The 23270-nt window shown below is 41.4% G+C and overlaps 1 protein-coding gene across 5 annotated transcripts; it reads left to right on the forward strand.

Moving 5' to 3' along the window:
• The first annotated feature begins 713 nt into the window (after positions 1–713).
• Positions 714–23049, forward strand: tcea3 (transcription elongation factor A (SII), 3). 5 transcript variants are annotated; one of them, XM_038976621.1, is made up of 14 exons: positions 714–938; positions 7635–7697; positions 7961–8066; positions 8172–8280; positions 10837–10923; positions 18183–18251; positions 20833–20895; positions 21056–21130; positions 21242–21399; positions 21641–21697; positions 21899–22053; positions 22196–22342; positions 22600–22671; positions 22822–23049. In XM_038976621.1, the coding sequence occupies exons 1-14, from the start codon at positions 858–860 to the stop codon at positions 22828–22830; spliced, it is 1251 nt and encodes a 416-aa protein (XP_038832549.1). In that variant the 5' UTR covers positions 714–857; the 3' UTR covers positions 22831–23049. The 5 variants fall into 5 exon arrangements, with proteins under 5 accessions (XP_038832549.1, XP_038832550.1, XP_038832552.1 ...); XM_038976622.1 differs by lacking the exon at positions 20833–20895; XM_038976623.1 differs by lacking the exon at positions 10837–10923 and having other exon boundaries at positions 720–938.
• The last annotated feature ends 221 nt before the right edge of the window (positions 23050–23270 follow it).

Below are 23270 nucleotides of genomic sequence, written 5' to 3' on the forward strand. Positions count from 1 at the left end.
AGCCCAAACAACTACCTCTTCCCCTACTGTATTTATTTATTTATTTTGCTCCTTTGCACCCCATTATTTCTATTTCTACTTTGCACGTTCTTCCACTGCAAATCTACCATTCCAGTGTTTACTTGCTATATTGTATTTACTTCGCCACCATGGCATTTTTTTGCCTTTACCTCCCTTATCTCACCTCATTTGCTCACATTGTATATAGACTTAATTTTCTACTATATCATTGACTGTGTGTTTGTTTGTTTTACTCCATGTGTAACTCTGTGTTGTTCTATGTGCCGAACTGCTTTGCTTTATCTTGGCCAGGTCTCAATTGTAAATGAGAACTTGTTCTCAACTTGCCTACCTGGTTAAATAAAGGTGAAATAAATAAAAAAATAAGATGTGTTAACGTCAAACATTATTTATGTCGTTTATCACAAAACTCCATTCTTTCCCCATTAATTCCCCCTATAAGAATTGCTGAACGAACCAGAGTAACTCATTTCCGGTTTTTAGGACTACAAACTGGTAATCTCTATTGAGCAAGGCTCATTGGCATTGGGGTTCTCTCCAAAGTCCTCTGAAAAAGTTTGCATAGCCCACTGTATTAAAGTAAGATCATATAAAGACGATATTAGTGTCAGACCCATAGAAACGTCTATATTTAGTTGTTGCCATGTGTCTCATGGGCATTTTGACCTGATGGTCAGACGATCCGACAAATGTCGTTCTGCCTGTAACTTAAGGACACGCCTCTTCGCCGAATGGAAAGGACCGCGCCATAACGTAAAGTCCTATCTACGTAGGATGAACAGTTACATTTTTTATTATATAGCATTTTACATAACATATTATTGTACGTTTAATCCATGCCAGAAACTATGACGCGAGAAGAGGAGTTAATTCGGATTGCAAAAAAACTGGACAAGATGGTGTCTAGAAATAACACGGTGAGTGTATTTTGACGCCTTGTTTTATGTCGCATGTTTTTCTGTCACCTCGTGCAGTCAAATGTATGAAATCATGTGTAGATACATGCTTTATTTTGAATTTGCAATGACGTATTCCATTTTATAGTTATCTACATTTAATACAAAGTTTTACATTTCGAGGTTGTGCTTTAAAAAGTTGTGCAAGTGGCAAATGCTGAACGGGTGTTTGGCACAGGATTGTCCAGCTTTTGCCTATTAAGCAAGACCGTGCGATATACACACACACACAGAATAAAACTACTAATGCTAAAGTGTGAGACTTAAAGCATTCTGGGATTCTACAACAACTCCGTGAATGGAACCGAAAGTAAAACAACGCACGGTCGTGACAGTGGCGTGCTATGGGGCTGTATTTTGTTAGTATGGGCCAATTGTTCAGTTCTGTTTTGGCGGATTGTAGAATTCAAGTCGTTCACTGATACCTTTAATGATAATCCTTATTAACATAGACTACATAAACACAACTATTTTGACTATTAGGCTACATTACTATTACAAGATTTGTACATAGTCATTATAGTATTACAGTTTGTTATTGATTGTAATTTTGATTAATACCATTGATTACGTGTCAATAGTGTGATCACTTAAAAACAGACTGTAGAAACATGTGCAGCTGCTACAGTAGGGCTACTAATTACAGTACAAACCCGTCCTGCAGCATTAATTCAATAATACTATGCTCCCACCATCACCCTGCTCTTCATAGTCAACACAGGGTACTACACAGAGGTGCAACTTTGGTTTTAGAAATTGCGGGACCTAACCTGTCTGCGGGTCCTCCCTCTGAATTGTTTTGGGCATCTAGAGCTAATTTTCTGCATTTCTACACAATATAATATTACCCTTTTGCGGTCACTTTGATTGTAAGAATATAATATATTTTTAAACACTTCTACATGAATGTGGATGATACCATGATTATGGATAATCCTGAATGAATAGTGAATAATGATGAGTGAGAAAGTTATAGATGCACAAATATCATATCTCCACTGCGTCTCCAGACTCTGTCACGTCTGTCACATGTGCTCAGTGTGAACCTGCTTTCATCTGTGAAGAGCACAGGGCGCCAGTGGCGAATTTGCCAATCTTGGTGTTCTCTGGCAAATGCCAAACGTCCTGCACGGTGTTGGGCTGTAAGCACAACCCCCACCTGTGGACGTCGGGCCCTCATACCACCCTCATGGAGTCTGTTTCTGACCGTTTGAGCAGACACATGCACATTTGTGGCCTGCTGGAGGTCATTTTGCAGGGCTCTGGCAGTGCTCCTCCTTGCACAAAGGCGGAGGTAGCGGTCCTGCTGCTGGGTTGTTGCCCTCCTACGGCCTCCTCCACGTCTCCTGATGTACTGGCCTGTCTCCTGATTTTTTTGACCACGTGGACTGGGATGTGTTCCGAATAGCCTCAGACAATAACATTGATGTATACGCTGACTCGGTGAGCGAGTTTATTAGCAAGTGCATCGGAGATGTCGTATCCACTGTGACTATTAAAACCTTTCCTAACCAGAAACCGTGGATTGATGGAAGCATTCGCACAAAACTGAAAGTGTGAACCACTTCTTTTAATCATGGCAAGGCGACTGGAAACGTGACCGAATGCAAACAGTACAGCTATTTCCTCAGCAAGGCAATCAAACAAGCAAAGCGTCAGTATAGAGACAAAGTAGAGTCGCAATTCAACGGCTCAAACACAAGACGTATGTGGCAGGGTCTACAGTCAATCACGGATTACAAAAAGAAAACCAGCCCCGCGACGTCTTGCTCCCAGACAAATTAAACAAATTCTTTGCTCGCTTTGAGGACAATACAGTGCCACTGACACAGCCTGCTACCAAAGCCTGTGGGCTCTCCTACTCCGTGGCCAACGTGAGTTAAACATTATAACGTGTTAACCCTCGCAAGGCTGCCGGCCCAGACGGCATCACTAGCCGCGTCCTCAGAGCATGCGCAGGCCAGCTGGCTGGTGTGTTTACGGACATATTCAATCAATCCCTATCCCAGTATGTTGTACCCACATGCTTCAAGATGGCCACCATTGTTCCTGTTCCCAAGAAAGCTAAGGTAACTGAACTAAATGCCCCGTTGCACTCACTTCTGTCATCATGAAGTGCTTTGAGATACTAGTCAAGGATCATATCACTTCCACCCTACCTGATACCTTAGACCCACTCCAATTTTCTTACCGCCCCAATAGGTCCACTGACGATGCAATCGCCATCACACTGCACACTGACCTATCCCATCTGGACAAGAGGAATACCTATGTAAGAATGCTGTTCATTGACTACAACTCAGCATTTAACACCATAGTACCCTCCAAACTCGTCATTAAGCTCGACCCAGCCTTGTGCAACTGGGTCCTGGACTTTCTGACGGGCCGTCCCCTGGTGGTGAAGGTAGGAATCAACATCTCCACCCCGCTGATCCTTAACACTGGGGCCCCACAAGGGTGCGTTCTCAGCCCTCTCCTGTACTCCCTGTTCACCCATGACTGCGTGGCCATGCATGCTTCCAACTCAATCATCAAGTTTGCAGACGACACTACAGTGGTAGGCCTGATTACCAATAACGATGAGACGGCCTACAGAGAGGAGGTGAGGGCCCTCGGAGTGTGGGGTCAGGAAAACAACCTCTCACTCGACGCCAACAAAACAAAGGAGATAATCGTGGACTTTGGGAAACAGCAGAGGGATCACCCTCCCCCCCCCCCCCCCCCCCCCATCCACATCGACGGGACAGTAGTGGAGAAGGTGGAAAGTTTTAAGTTCCTCGGCGTACACAGACAAACTGATATGGTCCACCCACACAGACAGTGTGTTGAAAAAGGCGCAACAGCACCTCTTCAACCTCAGGGGGCTGAAAAAATGTTGGCTTGTCACCTAAAACACTCACAAACTTTTACAGATGCACAATCGAGAGCATCCTGTCGGGCTGTATCACCACCTGATACGGCAACTGCACCGCCCTCAACCACAAGGCTCTCCAGAGGGTAGTGCGGTCTGCGCAACGCATCACAGAGGGCAAACTACCTGCCCTCCAGGACACCTACAGCACCTGATGTCACAGGAAGGCCAAAAAGATCATCAAGGACAACAGCCACCCGAGCCACTGCCTGTTCACCCCACTATCATCCAGAAGGCGAGGTCAGTACAGGTGCATCAAAGCTGAGACCGAGAGACTGAAAAACACCTTCTATCTCAAGGCCATCAGACTGTTAAGCAGCCATCTAGCACATTGGAGGCTGCTGCCTATAGTCATAGACTAGAAATCACTGGCCACTTTAACTTCTCTGCGCTACGGATCCCTTTTACGGGATCACTTTCCTAAACAACCGCTAGAATTGCAGGGCGCCAAATGCATAAATATTACAAAAAATATTTATAATCATGCAATCACAAGTGAAATATACCAAAACACAGCTTAGCTTGTTGTTAATCCACCTTAATGTCAGATTTTGAAAATATACTTTACAGCGAAAGAAATCCAAGCTTTTGTGAGTGTAGCAATCAATGCTACAACAGCTAGCCCCAAATTAGCATGGTCACGAAAATCAGAAAAGCAATAAAATTCATCGCTTACCTTTGATAATCTTCGGATGTTTCCACTCACGAGACTCCCAGTTACACAACAAATGTTATATTTGTTCGATAAATATTACTTTTATCACAAAAAAACGCCATTTGGGTTGCGCATTATGTTGAGAAAACAAAAGCCTTCTTCCATTCGACAAATTCCAAAAAGTATCCGTAATGGTCATAGAAACATGTCAAATGTTTTTTATAATCAATCCTCAGGTTGTTTTTAACAAACATAATCGATAATATTTCTACCGGACCATAACCTATTCAATAAGATAGAAAAGAAAATGAGGAGCCCCTCGCACGCAGGAAACATTCAGAGGACACCTGACTACTTATGAAACATCTCGCTCATTTTTCAAAATAAAAGCCTGAAACTGTCTAAAGCCTGGTCACAGCCTGAGGAAGCCATTGGAAAAGGAATCTGGTTGATACCCCTTTAAATAGAGGATAGACGGTCCAGGAAACACAGATTAATTAAAAAAAAAAAATAATAATCACTTCCGGGTTATATTTTCTCAGGTTTTCGCCTGCAGAATAAGTATTGTTATACTCACAGACAATATTTTGACAGTTTTGGAAACTTTGGAGTGTTTTCTATCCTAATCTGTAAATTATATGCATATTCTACGATCTGGGCCAGAGAAAATGTCCGTTTATGTTGGGAACGTTTAAAAAAAAGAAAAAAAAAAAAAGAGAAAAAAAAGAAAGAAGAATCTGACCCCTAGCGCTAAGAGGTTTTAAGGAATGGAACACTAGTCACTTTAATAATGTTTACATATCTTGCATTACTCATCTCAAATGTATACAATGTATTCTATACTAATCTACGGTATCTTAGTCACTTAATAATGTTTACATATCTTGCATTACTCATCACATATGTATATACTGTATTCTATACTATTCTATGTTATCTTAGTCACTCGTTCATATGTATATAGTCTTAATTCATTCCTACTTAGATTTGTGTTTTGTGTATATGTTGTGTAATTTGTTAAATATCACTTGTTAGATGTTACTGTACTGTCGGAGCTAGAAGCACAAGCATTTCGCTACACCCACAATAACATCTGCTAAACACGTGTATGTGACCAAGAAAATTTAATTTGATATAGATAAGGAATAACAAAAATCCAATTATCGAACCCTGTGGCAGGATGTCTTGATCCTGGTTGATGCACAGCAGCTAGCATAATCAAATTGTTGTAATATTTCATGATCAAACGCTTTGGATAAATCAAAAAAAGATTCCGAGAGTGTATTCATTATTGTTCAGGGTGGTAAAAATGTTGTCCACAAGTTGCAAAAGATCCATCTCTGTGGAGAAGTTTTTTTAACGAAAACCATATTGGTGCTCATATAGAATACAGTTTTGATTTTAAATGTTTCAACATTCTCTTATACACCAATTTTTCTAGGATTTTTTAAAAACATGATGGTACAGATATTGGGAGATCATTTGTAAAATATCTTGGATCCCCAGATTTATAGAGGGGGATAACTTTAGGAACAATACCAGTTTGCATAGATTTGGTGAAAATATACGTTAGAGGCTCAATAATTTATTTAAATTTAAACAGAGAAGGGAAATGTTCCTTCATGTAATCCAAGGGATTTCCATCAGTTTTCTCTATTTTCTTTGACCGAGAGGAACAAACATTCACAAAAAAGTTATTAAATTCACATTACATCAGGATCACTATAGGTCTTACTACCAACAATAAATTGAGATGGGATAGTTGTAGATTACTTTTTCTTATTCAGCAGTTGATTGATGATTTTCCAAGTTGACTTTATATTATTTAAGGATTCTTGGAATTAAAATACATTTTTGGGGATGTCCATTTTGGGGATGTTATATATTTTATTCATCTGCAAAAGTTCACTTCAGCGCCATCACAGGCTGGTCTTCTCTGGTTGTCTGACTGTGCTGAGACCCCTGTCACCATTTGATTACCTTGGTGTACATTATATTATCCAAGAATAGAATCAATGATTCAATCATTTAAATTACCGTTATTCCCAGATCCCAGACTGTAGACTACCCATGAACTCAAGATGGAACTTTGTATCCATTCACTGATTGTTATAATATACTGCAAAATTCACCTGACCTCCGTAGACTGGTCTTCCCTGGCTGTCTGACCCTGCAGGGACACCTGTCACCATCTGATCCTGCTAAGACATGATGAGAATAGTGTTGTGTACTGACTTTGCACCATGACAGTGAAGCCTCTAGAGCTGTTTATTACTGTCAATGGGAAAAGTAAGGAATTCCCTAGGGAAACTGACAGATCAATAACGTTTCATTGCTACTGTATACTGACTGTTGGGGGGGAAATAATATCAAACGTTAGCCAACTTTTGGCTAGATCTAATGGTAGATCAACTGGCGAAAACGAGGCAAGTTAATTTACTTCTGTTGAAACGATTTCCATACACACAACAGCTGTTCGATACTGCTACCTGACAGATTGCTAGGCTAAACTGGCTGTGGTAGCTACTAGCTAGCTAGCTAAGTTAGTTCATTCACTTCAGACAGAACTTCAGTCGAGAGGGGATGAAACATTAGCTAACGTTACATGTCAGTTACATTACTAGCTCAGCTCTGGGAATATAATTTTTTCCTTTCTGTTAAGTCAAACAGCAGTTACCATGCCAGCTACATCAGTCAAATAAAGAGTAGCCAGTTTCTGCCCTACTTGCTTTTAACAACTTAGAAAAAAGCACAACACACACATATAACAGCTGCCTCTGTTCGCATGCTCTGTGGTCTCCGGACGGTCCTAAATCCAGCCGGTTGAAACCACCAAACAGCCAACCCGACCACTCTGAGTTGTCCGCATGGTCCTAAAGCACACCGGTGCCACTTATTTTTATTTATTTATCACAATGCAATGATAAAACTGGGGGGTGGCAAAAATGCAATTTCAGAATGAGGGCAACTTTCACATCCCCAGTGAAAGTTGCACCCCTGGTACTACATATGTAATGAAAATAAATAATTCTGCTGCTCTCCCTGTTGGCTACAACTTCCAATACCATCATCTCCATCTTTGTGTACATAGGAGGGTGCCCTGGACCTGCTGAATGAACTGAAGAGCTTCAACATGACGCTGAAACTTCTGCAGGTAGAGGACCTTCAACAGGAAAATCCCACTCACCTGTTATGTATCATTTAGGTGTACAGAAGTTTCATATTTTAGGCTACTTCTACGTTCAACATTAAATATTATCAAATGCATGGGGAATACAGTGCAGTCAATTTCCCCACAAACACGGAATGGATTATATAGTTATGCCTACTCCAAATGATAAGTGTGAACTCATTATAAAATTGTAAACTCATTATTTCAAGGATCACATGCAACAAAACATTCTCTCTGCTGAATAGGAAACGAGGATCGGCATGTCTGTGAATGGAATCAGGAAGCACTGCACAGACGACGTGGTCGTTTCCCTGGCCAAGATCCTCATCAAGGACTGGAAGAGACTGCTGGGTAGGATTGTAGGAGACTGTCTTTTAGAACGTGGAGCTGTCTGGAGTTGCGTTTTACAGTTTACACAGTACCTAGAGACAACATTTTACCCTCTTTGCCCCCTAGATGCTGCACGTACTCAGAGTACTGAGAGGCCCAATGAGATGAAGAATGGGGTTGACTCCAACAAAGCCACAGGGTCCTCAGTCAGGTCCCCTTTAGAGAAAGACACCAGGTAGGTGCATACACACACACTCAAACCATTGCCTGCGTGTGAAGGCAAAAATGTAAACATAAGAAAGGGGAAGATATGGTATCTGGTGTGGTCTGTGTTTTTTTGCTATAGTCACAAGAGGCTGGATGTTTCTGATTCAGATCCTCAATTTGAAAAGGAAGAACAATGTTGAACACATAAAAAAAAGACGAGAAAGCTGTTGACCTTTAAAAAGAGCGATATACAGAGGCATTCAAAAACAAACGGCATGCAGAACAATCCAAAAATGGAAAACATATAGAAGATGCCAGAAAAGAAAGACCTGTAGAACACTCCAAAAAAGAACAACACTTAGAAGAACCCAAAAAGGAGAGACACTTCGAAGGATCCAGAAAAGAAAGACATGTACCTGTACATGACACAAAAAATGAAAGACATGTGCAAGAACCCAAGAAAGAAAGACATTTTGAAGAACCCAAGAAAGAAAGGCATTTAGAAGAACCCAAAAAATGAGAAACACACAGACGAACCCAGAAGGGCGAGTTTTGCAGATGAAACGAGAAATGAAAGACACACAGAGGAATACACAAAGGAGATACCATTGTACGAACCCCCACGAGAGACCTGTTGAAAACCGCAGACAAGGGTTTGAGAGGTGAGAGGTGCCTCTGTTAAGTTGATTCCATACAGTCTAGAGAGGACAAGTGCTGGGCCTCAGGGATGTATTGTGTTTTCAGGAGAAGCGTCTTGGATGATCTTTACCCCTCTTGTTACTCTCCTCCTTCGGCCTCCCCGACCACCCCGTCTTCCTCCCCCTGTCAGACGTATGTCTGAGGAGGTGAAGAAAGAGGTGAAGAAGGAGAGAGAGAGGTCAGGATGGATAGATACTCTAGTGTCAACGCATGGAACTTTTCTGAGAACACTATTACTTTCAGATGCTTTGGTACATTACTGAATGAGTGGTTTGTACAGATATAAGGCTACAGCTTGAGATGTTTATATTGGAAGCCCTTGAGATGGACTGCACACTAACCTTGTTGTTTCACTGACTTGTTCATACAGCATACCACTGGGCACAACATGTCATTTCAACGTAGAAATTTGGGTAATATTTGGTTGAGATGTTGATCAATGAGATTTCAACCTTTATTCACCCACTCAAAAAGTCAGACGGAAGTTTGTTGAATTACAAATGCGTTTTCACTGTGCTTGCAACCATCTAAAAGCATATCTAAATTCCAATGGGGAAACAATGTCAGATTTTTGGTTTAGTTCTCATCTAAATGTGTTAGCAGTGTACTTTCAACCATTTTAAAAGCACCACAAAGTTGAAAAGGGGAATACAATGTCAGATATTTAGTATTTATACCTAAAAGTAATGTTTTATTACTGTGCTTCATCTAATTGCACTACCAAATTACCTGGATTGCAGTTGAGATTACATTAAAAGTACATAGTGCAAGTGTACCAATGCTTTAGATATTCTGCACAGATTATTATAGCAATTGTGAAGATCTCCACAGAACGGCAACTTTTGCACGCTATCTTGAACATGCACACGTTCTATGATTACATAAGAAGACATTTATAGTTACAGTAGGCTAACTTCAATGTGGCCCTTTCCTGCAGTCAAATGACCTAGTGGCCAAATGGGTGGAATATTATTCATAATTTCATAATTAATAAACAAATAAAATAATGTATCCGGTGTTTCTATGTCAAACGGGTTTGTTATAGTTCAGTCTTCTGTGATGTATATAAAGTGTAATATTGGAATGCAAACTAAACATTTTATACATCTCTATATCTGATATGGTACATGTCTTCTTTTTTTTAAAGCCCATAACCATGTGTGTGAGGTGTATACTTTTGTCTCAAAGTATATTTGAAACACTCTGTGTGACCCTGTTTAGCCCACTGCAGTAAAAAGTTAAGGTTGAATAAATACTGTTTCTTTAGTTTGTAAAATTGCCTTAACTTTATGCCATTTACTGTATTACAAAAGTCATATTGAATTGTGTTTGGTTGTCAACACAATCAAATATCAACATTTAAAGGATATACTGTATAATGCTTGGATGGTTTCATCTGAGCCACTGGCCTAATCCTATTCTTTAACGTTTTATTTTTTATTTAGTTGGAGATGTGAATCCAACATAATTTCTTAACTTGACGACACGTTATTATGCAATTTATTGTATTGCAAAAGGGATATTGAATTGTGTTTGATTGTCAACTCAACCAAATATCAACATTTGAACATCAACATGTGTCTTTTGTGCCACTGACTTAGTCTGGCTTTAATTCCAGTTTGTTTACAAATGAATAATGTATATGTTGGATTCATTTCTCCATTTCAACCAAGAATCAAAGTTAAAGATTACGACTAAATCAGTTTGTGCCCAGTGGGTAGTGACCTTGAAGAGTGACTTACCCAGCACCCACTTCTGCATGGTGCGCGGTGTGATCACGGTCAATGCATGCTTTCCTTAATCATTCGATTTGTGCTAGTTGTATTAGTTTTGGAAAGCATGGTTTGACTCAGATTTCATTTGGACTATTTCAATTTCCATTCAGGAGAGATTCTTCAGACACTCTGTCTCCTTCTCATCCTCGTCCCACCCCTCCGTCCAGATGTCACTCAGTGAAGGTGAAGAAAGAGAGGTCAGAGGGCATGCTGTTTGTGAATAGACTGAGTTGTCTATTTTGGTCCATAGTTTGTGATAGATCATCACCTACCTCTGTTTTATCAGACACAGTGAATTATGCCCTGAAATCACTGTTTTACGGTTTGTTTTGTTATCATAGGTTGTACTTTATACAGCACAGCAAAGTCAAAATCATTGCAACAATGAGCATGTTCCTCGTTTTTTGATGATAAACTCTCAGCGATACACAGAAAATGACAAAAGTTTTTAGAATTGCAATAGATTTAGTCTGTTGGTTTTTCATTTAGGAAAAAAGCTCCTCCTGACCCTAATGCCCCACTTCCTCCTCATCCTTATCCTTCTATGCCCACTGCAGCAGAGGTCAAGGAGAGGTCAGTCACCTTCTCTTCTGTCAAACAAGACATATTGGACTACAGTATAAATTGTCCTTCCTGTATTATACTTTTGCTAAAATTTGTATTCTATTCTACTGAGCCATTTACTTTATGTTCGTTCGTATTCTTATCTTTTATTACTTCTTATAGTTGTTGCATTGTCGAGGAGCAACCTGCAAGCAGTGATGGCAAAAGTACGCAAATGTCATACTTGTGTAAAAGTAAAGATACCGTAATAGAAAATGACTCAAGTGAAAGTCACCCAGTAAAATACTACTTGAGTAAAAGTCTAAAAGTATTTGGTTTTAAATATACTTAAGTATCAAAAGTAAATGTAATTGCTAAAATATACTTAATTATATTTACTTGAGGCGGCAGGTAGCCTAGTGGTTAGAGCATTGGGCCAGTAACCGAAAGGTTACGGAAAATGGGTGTCAAGGAAAATGTATGGAGTAAAAAGTACATAATTATTTTTAGGAATGTAGTAAAGTAAAAGTTGTCAAAAATATAAATTGTAAAGTACAGATACCGCAAAAAACTACTTAAGCAGTGAATTTTAACTTAAGTACTTTACACCACTGCCTGCAAGTAAGCGTTTGGTTGGATGGTGCATGTGTATCCCCTATATACGACTAATAAATCTTGAAACATGAGTGTGCTATCGATAGTAGTGATGATCGAAAAGAGCCTCCGTGGATTTCTGTGGTTAGAAAAGAGACTCCAGACCCCAATGCTCCTTTTGCACCTCTTCCTCTCCATCTCCATCCTCCCCCTCCTGTGAAGCGCCTGTCAGTGGAAGTCAAAAAGGAGAGGTCAAGGTCGCTTTGATGTTGCATGGTTGTTTTTTTGTGTGGTTACTTTTGAGTGTCAGCAATGTTTGTTCTCTGTGACATTGTTGAACTGCTCCTATTGACAGATATGCTAAATGGATTATATTCATTCCGACACAACGTATTTTTGTTTCAAGTTTGTTTGTTTGTTTCAAGTTTCAAACATCACTTTCTTTGCTGTTTGCTACCCAGAGAGGAGTTGTCAGATTACAAACCCGTTTCTCTGAAGGTGATGTCATCTGACCATGTGAAAAAGGATGGGTCTGGGATCTGTAAATCATACTACCTCATTCATGTTGAGTGTGCTCAATTGTGTTTCGCCTTTTCAGTACATGTTCCTAATGTCATGATAAATATAGTATCCAACAGTCATTTAATAGTTCCTGTTATATAGTGCCTTCGGAATGTATCCAGACCCCTTGACCTTTTCCACATTTTGTTAGGTTACAACCTTATTTTAAAATTGATTTAAAAAAAAATTATTCTAATTTCTCTCATCTCAGGGTAACACATTACCCCATAATGACTAAGCAAAAACGAGTTTAGAAATTATCGCTAATTTATTAAGAATAAAAACAAAAAAATATCAGTATTCAGCACCTTTGGCAGTGATTACAGCCTCGAGTCTTCTTGGGTATGACGCTACAAGCTTGGCACACCTGTATTTGGGGAGTTTCTCCAAGTCTTCTCTGCAGAGCCTCTCAAACTCTGTCAGGTTCGATGGGGAGCGTCGCTGCACAGCTATTTTCATGTACTAGAGATGTTCGATCGGGTTCAAGTCCGGGCTCTAGCTGGGCCACTCAAGGACATTCAGAGACTTGTCTCGAAGCCACTCCTGCGTTGTCTTGGCTGTGTGTCTTGGCTGTGTGCTTTGGGTCGTTGTCCTGTTGGAAGGTGTACCTTCACCCCAGTCTGAGGTCCTGACTAGTCTCCCAGTCCCTGCTGCTGAAAAACATCCCCACAGAATGATGCTGCCACTACCATGCTTCACCGTAGGGATGGTGCCAGATTTCATCCAGATGTGACGCTTGGCATTCAGGACAAAGAGTTCAATTTTGGTTTCATCAGACCAGAGAATCTTGTTTTCCCATGGTCTGAGAATCTTTAGGTGCCTTTTGGCAAACTCCAAACGGGCTGTCATGTGCCTTTTTTTACTGAGGGGCTTGCGTCTGACCACTCTACCATAAAAGCCGAATGGTGGAGTGCTGCAGAGATGGTTGTATTTCTAGAAGGTTCTCCCATCTCCACAGAGGAACTCTAGAGCTCTGTCAGAGTGACCATTGAGTTCTTGGTCACCTCCCTTGACCAAGGCCCTTCTCTCCCGATTGCTCAGTTTGGCCGGGTGGCCAACTCTAGGAATAGTCTTGGTGGTTCCAAACTTCTTCCGTTTAACAATGATGGAGGCCACTGTGTTCTTAGGGACCTTCAATGCTGCAGAAATGTTTTGGTATCCTTTCCCAGATCTGTGCCTCGACACAATCCTGTCTTGGAGCTGTACAGACAATTCCTTCGACCTCATGGCTTGGTTTTTGCTCTGACATGCACTGTCCACTGTGGGACCTTATATAGACAGGTCATGTCTAAAAGTGCCCAAAAGAAAGGCAGGTCATGCCTTTCCAAATCATGTCCAATCAATTGAATTTACCACAGGTGGACTCCAAGTTGTAGAAACATCTCAAGGATGATCAATAGAAACAGGATGCACCTGAGCTCAATTTCGAGTCTCATAGCAAAGGATCTGAATACTTATGTAAATACGGTATTTTTGTTTTGCAAACATTTCTAAAAACCTGTTTTCGCTTTGCCATTATGGGGTGTTCTGTGTAGATGGCTGAGGAAATTGTTTTATTTTATCCATTTTAGATTAGGGCTGTAACAAAATAAAAATTGGAAAAAGTCGAAGGGTTTGAATACTTTCATGACATTCTCTAAATGTGGATGATGATGATGATATAATTTTGATAAATTAGATGAAGATTATTATGACAACAGTTGCAAAGCACTGCTAAACGTTCTCCTTTTGCAGAAAATACTCCGATAGCATAGTGCCCAAAAGACCATCTGTTGATGCCAAGGAAGAAAGGTTGGCAAGCCATAGTGCACAGGAGCATGCATAATTATACACTGCATGTGGGCCTATGTGCTTGTTTGAGTTGAATCCCACTGACATGAGTTGTGGTTGTATATTTGGTGATATTAGAGAGTTGTGTGTTAACCCCTTCATTGGAGCAGAGGTCTTCATAGGGAAATACTGTATGTGTGCATATTTATCTGTGCTTCGCCACCTTGTCATGTTGTCTGCCCTCTGCTGGTGAAGCTGTTTGATCAAGCATGCCTGCTCCCTGAATGCCGTGTGCTTTTTGCCAATCAGCAATGGCTACAATACATGCAAATATTACATACAAATGTTTCCTGTTTTAGAAAGGATTTGTCAGATTCCAAACCAAAACCTGCTAAAAGGCCAAGTCTGGATGGCAAGAAAGACAGGTCTGCATAAGCAGCATCATATTATGTACCCAATATTTGGTGGATGTACAGTCGTGGCCAAAAGTTTTGAGAATGACACAAATACTAATTTCCACAAAGTTTGCTGCTTCATTGTCTTTAGATAATTTTGACAGATGTTACTATGGAATATAGTATAATTACAAGCATTTCATAAGTGTCAAAGGATTTTATTGACAATTACCTGAAGTTGATGTAAAGAGTCAATATTTGCAGTGTTGACCCTTCTTTTTCAAGACCTCTGCAATCCGCTCTGGCATGCTATCAATTAATTTCTGGGCCACATCCTGACTGATGGCAGCCCATTCTTGCATAATCAATGCTTGGAGTTTGTCAGAATTTGTGGGGTTTTGTTTGTCCACCCGCCTCTTGAGGATTGACCATAAATTCTCAATGGGATTAAGGTCTGGGGAGTTTCCTGGCCATGTACCCAAAATATCGATGTTTTGTTCCCCGAGCCACTTAGTTATCACTTTTGCCTTATGGAAAGGTGCTCCATCATGCTGAAAAAGGCATTGTTCATCACCAAACTGTTCTTGGATGGTTGGGAGAAGTTGCTCTCGGAGGATGTGTTGGTACCATTCTTTATTCATGGCTGTGTTCTTAGGCAAAGTTGTGAGTAAGCCCACTCCCTTGGCTGAGAAGCAACCCCACACATGAATGGTCTCAGGATGCTTTACTGTTGGCATGACACCTGACTGATGCTAGCGCATTCTTGTCTTCTCCGGACAAGCTTTTTTCCGGTTGCCCCAAACAATCAGAAAGGGGATTCATCAGAAAAAATGGCGTTACCCCGGTCCTCAGCAGTCCAATCTCTGTACCTTTTGCAGAATATCAGTCTGTCCCTGATGTTTTTCCTGGAGAGAAGTGGCTTCTTTGCTGCCTTTCTTGACACCAGACCATCCTCCAAAAGTCTTCGCCTCACTGTGCGTGCAGATGCACTCACACCTGCCTGCTGCCATTCCTGAGCAAGCTCTGTACTGGTGGTGCCCCGATCCCGCAGCTGAATCAACTTTAGGAGACGGTCCTGGCGCTTGCTGAACCTTCTTGGGCGCCCTGAAGCCTTCTTCACAACAATTGAACCGCTCTCCTTGAAGTTCTTGATGATCCGATAAATGGTTGATTTAGGCGCAATCTTACTGGCAGCAATATCCTTGCCTGTGAAGCCCTTTTTGTGCAAAGCAATGACGACGGCACGTGTTTCCTTGCAGGTAACCATGCTTGACAGAGGAAGAACAATGATTCCAAGCACCACCCTCCTTTTGAAGCTTCCAGTCTGTTATTCGAACTCAATCAGCATGACAGAGTGATCTCCAGCCTTGTCTTCGTCAACACTCACACCAAGAGAATCACTGACATGATGTCAGCTGGTCTTTTTGTGGCAGGGCTGAAATGCAGTGGAAATGTTTTTTGGGGATTCAGTTAATTTGCATGGCAAAGAGGGACTTTGCAATTAATTGCAATTCATCTGATCACTCTTCATAACATTCTGGAGTATATGCAAATTGCCATCATACAAACTGAGGCAGCAGACTTTGTGAAAATTAATATTTGTGTCATTCTAATGTCATGTCACTCTAAAAACACTTATTGACCTCACTTTTAAACCTGTATGAAGTGAACTTTGAAGGAAAATAATTAAATCAAGAAATATTGTAATTTGTAAAGCTCTTTTCTCACACCCAAGCACAGATTTTTTTTTATTATATAATAATAAAAGCAGACCTCAATCAATGCTATATACAGGTGTTGTCCAATCTGTTGAACAGAATTAACATTGGTCATTGAAAGCTCTTCTGAACAGCTCAGTCATTTAGCTGTGCCTTAAGCAAGGCCAGAGACTCTACAGCCCTGGCAGTGACTTTAAGTGCGTTCCACATAGTCACCCATAGTTTTTTGTCTGCTGTGGGACTGCTGAAGGGAGATGGACCTGTAGGAGCGAAGGGAGTGTACGACGAAGTCAGACAGATACTTGGGTCCAGAGTTGAGGATAGCTTGGTGGGTGTGAAACATAATTTTAAAGTCAATGCGTGAGCATGTGGGGAGCCAGTGGAGGTTGAACAGAGCTGGAGTGATGTGCTCATGGGGGAAGTGTGGTTGAGGACACATGCAGCACAGTTCTGGACATATTGTAGCCTTCTTAGGCACTTGTCAGATTGTTCAACCAACACGGTATTACAATAGTCCAGACGGGATAAGATAAACGTGTGGATGAGTTGCTCAGCTGGAGGCTGTAAAAGCGTAGGTTACATAGGTCGTAACCTGGCAATGCTTCATAGATAGAAACATTTAACTTTGGTAACACTTCTGATGTGGGCCTCAAACGAGAGCTGACTGTCAAATATCACACCCAGATTGCGGACCTCACTGGAGGGTAGGACCTTGACACCATCAATATTGAGGCCGTAGCTGCTGATTTAGTCGATGATGCGAGTGCCAATCAGGAAGACCTCTGTCTTTTTGCAGTTTAACTGCAGGAAACTCAGCTGTAACCACGCTTTGATGTCCTGCAGGCAGCTGACCAGGAATGCAGTGGCATTGGCAGTGTTTGTGGAGATATACAGCTGAGTGTCGTCAGCATAAAAGTTAAAGACCAGTCCATGTTTCCCAGTGGCAGCATGTAGATCCAAAACAGTAGCTGCCCTAGGACCGAGCCTTGAGGGACCCCCTGGCGGATCAGTGAGATAGGACCTGAACCAGTCCAGGACAGTGTCTGACAGGCCCGGTAGCTTCACCATGCCATCCAGCAGAATGGCATGGCTGACCGTGGCAAATGCTGCATTGAGGTCCAGCAGTTTGAGGATGCTGGCAGCCCCAGAGTCCGCATTCATGAGGAGGTCATTGGTGACCCTTACCAAGGCAGTCTCTGTGTCTGAAACCAGACGGCAAGGGCTTGAGTAGGTTGTGATTGGCAAGATGTTGTTGGAGTTGGCTAGACATATCATGTTCGAGGAGCTTACTCAGCAAGGTCAGGTTGGAGATAGGCCTGTAGTTCTGGAGGTTGTCAGGGTCAGATCCAGGCTTTTTAAGTACTGGTGTGAGTGCGGTGAGTTTGAGCTGTGGAGGAACACATCCAGTGGTTAATGATTTCTGTAAAAAAAGGCTCCAGAACAGATAACTAGGACTTGACAAGTGAGGTGGGGATAGGGTCAAGTGAGCAAGTGGTGGGCCTCATTATTCTAACCAGCTTGGTTACATCAGCTGCAGGGAGCGTAGGACTGTGTAGATCAACTACAGGGGCTGGAGAGGACAGGATGGTGTTATTTTAGATTTTCAATTTTGCTTTGGAAGAAACAAAGGTATTGATTGCACCGTTCTGGGGAGGCTGAGGTAGCAGAGTTGTTCACAGGCTGAAGGAGCTTGCTCACAGTAGAGAACAGCACCTGGGAGTAACCACTGCTGTTGCTGATCAGTTGGGAGTAGTAGTAGTAGTAGTAGTAACATGGTTAAATGAAAGTAAAAAAAACAGTATCTAGCACTCACTCAGATGAACAGCAGTGTCACAAGGTGACAGGTTTTCCTCTCTCTCTCTCTCGTTGTTGTAGAAAGGACTCCACTGACTCCAAGCACAGTCTTTCTGTGAAACGTCATTCGACTGACTCCAAATCAGACAGGTAGGTACTGGCTCTCATTCAGATCCATTACTATGACTGACACTTCTCTGGTCATTACTGCTAAATGCCTTAATATGTTGCCATGAGCTATCCAGTGGGCGAAGTACATCCGTCAGCATCTAGTTTTAATTGATATTCGATTGAATTTCAAATAACATGACATCAATATTAAATCAACATAACAAGTGAAAAGGAGTGGGAAAAGTACTCAATTGTCATACTTATGTAAAAGTAAATGCTAGTAGATTATTTATTTTTTTACGGACAGACGGGGGCATACTCAAACACTCAGACATAATTTACAAACGCAGTATTTGTGTTTAGTTAGTCCGCCAGATCAGAGGCAGTAGGGATGACAACGTATTCTATGTGCGTGAATTGGACCATCATTCTGTCCTGCCTGAGCATTCAAAATGTAACGAGTGCTTTTTGCTACCAGGGAAAATGTATGGAAGTTAAAAGTACTTAGTTTCTTTAGGGATGTAGTGGATTAAAAGTTGCAAAAAATATACCAAACAAAAAATGTAAAGTGTTGGTCCCTTGTTTCATGAGCTGAAATAAAAGATCCCAGAATTTTTTCATACACACAAAAAGCTTATTTCCCTTAAATTGTGTGCACAAATTTGTTTACATCCCTGTTAGTGAGCATTTCTCCTTTGCCAAGATAATCCTTCCTCCTGACGTGTGGCATGTCCTTGTGCTGGGGACATAGAAGGCCACTCTAAAATGTGCAGTTTTGTCACACAACACAATACCACAGATGTCTAAAGTTTTGAGGGAGCGTGCAATTGGCATGCTGACTGCAGGAATGTCCACCAGAGCTGTTGCCAGATAATTTAATGTTCATTTCTCCACCATAAGCCACCTCCAACGTCATTTTAGATAATTTGGCAGTACAACCAACTGGCCTCACAACCGCAGACCAAGTCTCACCATGTGAGCCCAGGACCTCCACATTCGGCTTCTTCACCTGCAGGATCGTCTAAGACCAGCCCCCCGGAAAGCTGAGGAAACTGTGGGTTTGTACAACCAAAGAATTACTGCACAAACTGTCAGAAACCATCTCAGGGAAGCTCATCTGCGTGCTCGTCGTCCTCACCAGGGTCTTTACCTGACTGCAGTTCGGCATCTTACCCGAGTTCAGTGGCAAATGCTCACCTTCGATGGTCACTGGCACGCTGGAGAAGTCTGCTCTTCACAGCTGAATCCCGTTTCAACTGTACCGGTAAGATGGCATTGTGTGGGCGAGCGGTTTGCTGATGTCAACGTTGTGAACAGAGTGCCCCATGGTGGCTGTGGGGTTATGGTATGGGCAGGCATAAGCTACGGACAACTAACACAATTGCATTTTATCGATGGGAATTTGAATGCACAGAGATACGTGACGAGATCCTGAGGCCCATTGTCGTGCCATTCATCTGCCTCATGTTTCAGCATGATGATAATGCACGACCACATGTCACAAGGATCTCTACACAATTCCCTGGAAGCTGAAAATGTCCCAGTTCTTCCTTGGCCTTCATAATCACTAGACATGTCACCCATTGAGCATGTTTTGGATGCTCTGTATCCATTTCCCGCTAATATCCAGCAACTTCGCACAGCCTTTGAAGAGGAGTGGGACAACATTCCACAGGCCACAATCAACTCTATGCGAAGGAGATGTGTCCCGCTGCATGAAGCAAATTATTGTCACACCAGATACTGAATGGTTTTATGATCCACTCCCCTACAATTTGTTTAAGTTATGTGACCAACAGATGCGTATCTGTATTTCCAGTCATGTGAAGTCCATAGATTAGGGCCTAATTTCTTTAGATGAACAGTAACTCAGTAAAATATTTTACTAAGTTGTTTCATTTATATTTTTGTTCAGTGTATAAATAGTAAAGTATAGATACCACCAAAAAATTACTTATGTATATTTACTTAAAGGAAAACTAAAAACACAGAAAATATTGCATCATAACGGGACAGATTTTTGTGTTTTTCAAATGATGTATCCTGAGAACTTGATTGCTGACATACAAAATATTGTGGGTCTATATCAACAATGGACTAAGAAATCTAGCCCGTATGATGATTTTGGATCATATGATGCTCCGTTTTGCAACTTTCAAAATACAGTAATCTTGTCCTGTAGGAAGCATTTTGCATCATATGAAGCCAAATGCATTTCTGTATTTTGAAAGTTAGGTAACTTGATTGCTTTCAGAATAGAGCAATCTGGCCTGTAATGATGCATTTTGTGTCATATGAAAGTTACGTATCTTGAAAACTTGATTGTTGACATGCAAAATATTTTGGGACTATATCAACAATGGACTGATGAAACAAATACCAAAAGACACATTTTGGGGTGTAGTTTTCCTTTAAGTACTTTACACCACTGCAAGCGAGCCATGTCATTGCATTTTAGTTAAAATGTTGATTAAAAAAAATACAATTTCCGTGTACGTTTTCCACATTTTGACAAAGTTCGATTTTTTAAATTTTATTTGTTGAAATGACATTGAATCAATCATTGGGTAGTAACCCCTTCTCTCTTTCAAATTGTCAATAATTTACTACCTCTCTTTAGGAGGGACTCTATGGGTTCCAAGACTAGCAGCTCACCCTCAGCTAAGAAGCTCCCTAGTGAGACGTAAGAGTGCCCCTTTCTTATGCATATAGAAAAGCCAATTTCCTTTTCTTATTTATTTTACTGCGTCATTAAGGCTTTTTTATTTACTTTGCATAATGGAGCGCATTAAGATACGGATGTCTGTTCACTCCATTGCTTTTTCTGTCTCTGTTTGTTTCAGGAAAGAATCTCATGGCTCCAAGTCCTCTCACCCTGGCCCTCTGCAGAGAAAGTCCTCAACGGACAGTATTGAACGGTACCCTTTTTAACTGGAAAATACTATCTACTGTACTACTGAAATCATTATGGATCAGATTTTAAACTCTTGATTGACGTATATGCTGTTTGGCTTGTGTACGATGACCAGGAGAAAGAAAGAGATGCCAAAGATCCCCACCACCCCCACCAGTCCCATGTCCCCCTCCTTCAGCTCAGCAGGGGTTCCCCTGTCCCCTTGCCTGGCCACTGGAGAAACCATCAGGGACAAATGCATCGAGATGCTGGCTGCAGCTCTACGCACAGATGGTGGGGAAAAGAGCAGCCACTAACTGAATGGATCAGAGTACACGTACAGACACTCACAGAGATACAAGTAACAAGAGATCAATCTGCACATAAAGTGACTCAACGCACATTCATTCACACACACAGTACAGTATGGAAATTAACGGTTACATTAAATTAATAGCGGTTACATTACACACAGAATGATAGATTTTGTAGATGAAAAAGAGTAAACGTAATACCCTCAGTTTTCTCTCCTCAGATAACTTCAAAGAATTTGGGACAAACTGTGACTCAATGGCAGCAGAAATTGAAGATCATATCCTTTTAAATCTGCTTGTGGTTCTGAAGTATTTTACCAATTTGGGTTGGTTTCAATTTGCAGTGTGTTTGCAGAGCTGCCATTTGCTCTCTTGGCTTTGAATATAACACATTTTATATTTGTTTGAACTTTGATTGTCACCGTTAGATATTTCAGCCAGGTGGTGATGAAAGCTTCCTTAACTGTCCTCCGCTGCACATATTTACAAGGAGATGGGAGCCACAGATATGAAGTATAAAAACAGGGTGCGGAGCCGCATCAGCAACCTGAAGGACTCCAAAAACCCTGGGCTGCGGAGGAACGTCCTGGCTGGAGGCATAGAGCTGAGACGCTTCGCCATCATGTCTGCTGAGGTACTGTAAACTTCTGTCATATCAACCCATGACCCACCCCTGCCTCTAACATATTCCTAAGATGTTGTATTAAAGAGAGAGTCAAGCACCTACCAAAACATTGAGTAGACAAATTTCACTCAGATTTCGTCTGTCTGTCTAGGAGATGGCTAGTGATGAGCTGAAGCAGCTGAGGAACAATCTGACTAAGGAGGCCATTAGGGAACACCAGCTGTCCAAAACCAGCGGTACCATTTCTGATCTGTTTCAGTGCAGCAAGTGCAAAAAAAAGAACTGCACCTACAACCAGGTAAACAAACCATACTCTGCATACACACCATATTCTGCATATTACAAGGTATATACTATATTTTACTTAAACAGATACACACGGCTCACTGCTCACTGCACTGAAAACATACATATGCTCTACATACTGACCCAATATCGGTTTTATATTGTACACTCCTCCAGTTACATTTTACACAGTGAGATACAGTGGAGACAGCTTTCATTCAACAGCACAGGCTGTCTTCGTATTAACTGTGTGTGTGTGTGTGTGTGTAGATGCAGACCCGCAGCGCTGACGAGCCTATGACCACTTTTGTCCTCTGTAACGAGTGCGGGAACCGCTGGAAGGTGAGACATTTCCCTCACCAGTTCAGATAAAGCCCATTAAAATAGATAACGCTAGCCCAGCACATACAGTGGTGTCTCTGAGGCATAACAATGGTCCACAGACATAAATAATCTATCCATTTACTAATATTAATTTGTTTTCTATTCCAGTTCTGCTGATGTGGCCCAGCTCCAATGAAGATGTTGCAGACCACATTTTTTCTATGAGGGGTTATAATGTTTAGCAATGAGTAATTTTACAAAAACAAAAATGAATACTTACAATTTACTTTTTAAGATGGGCTCCCGAGTGGAACAGCGGTCTAAGGCACTGCAAGAGGCGTCACTACAGTCTCTGGTTCAATTCCAGGCTGTATCACATCTGGCTGTGATTGGGAGTCCCATAGGGCGGGGCACAATTGGCTCAGCGTCGTCCGGGTTTGGCCGGGGTAGACCGTCATTGTAAATAAGAATTTGTTCTTAACTGACTTGCCTAGTTAAATAAAGGTTACATTTCAAATATGGTGCTTTTAATGGGGGTTGCATTTTTTTTGTAAGAGGCAGGGGTTGAGACAGTCTCCAGATTGATGGCAGTGTCATTTAATCTGTCCTGGTTGGAC

Source organism: Salvelinus namaycush, chromosome 37, assembly GCF_016432855.1.
Source record: "Salvelinus namaycush isolate Seneca chromosome 37, SaNama_1.0, whole genome shotgun sequence".
Taxonomy (NCBI): Eukaryota; Metazoa; Chordata; class Actinopteri; order Salmoniformes; family Salmonidae; genus Salvelinus; species Salvelinus namaycush.

Bases quoted from the DNA above. Each gene is read 5' to 3' on its own strand.
- tcea3 (XM_038976621.1), top strand. From the start codon at position 858: ATGCCAGAAACTATGACGCGAGAAGAGGAGTTAATTCGGATTGCAAAA. The intron at 21,698-21,898 runs ATATCCTTTTAA...CCTCCGCTGCAC, and splicing joins GGCAGCAGAAATTGAAGATC to ATATTTACAAGGAGATGGGA. The intron at 22,343-22,599 runs GTAAACAAACCA...GTGTGTGTGTAG, and splicing joins AGAACTGCACCTACAACCAG to ATGCAGACCCGCAGCGCTGA.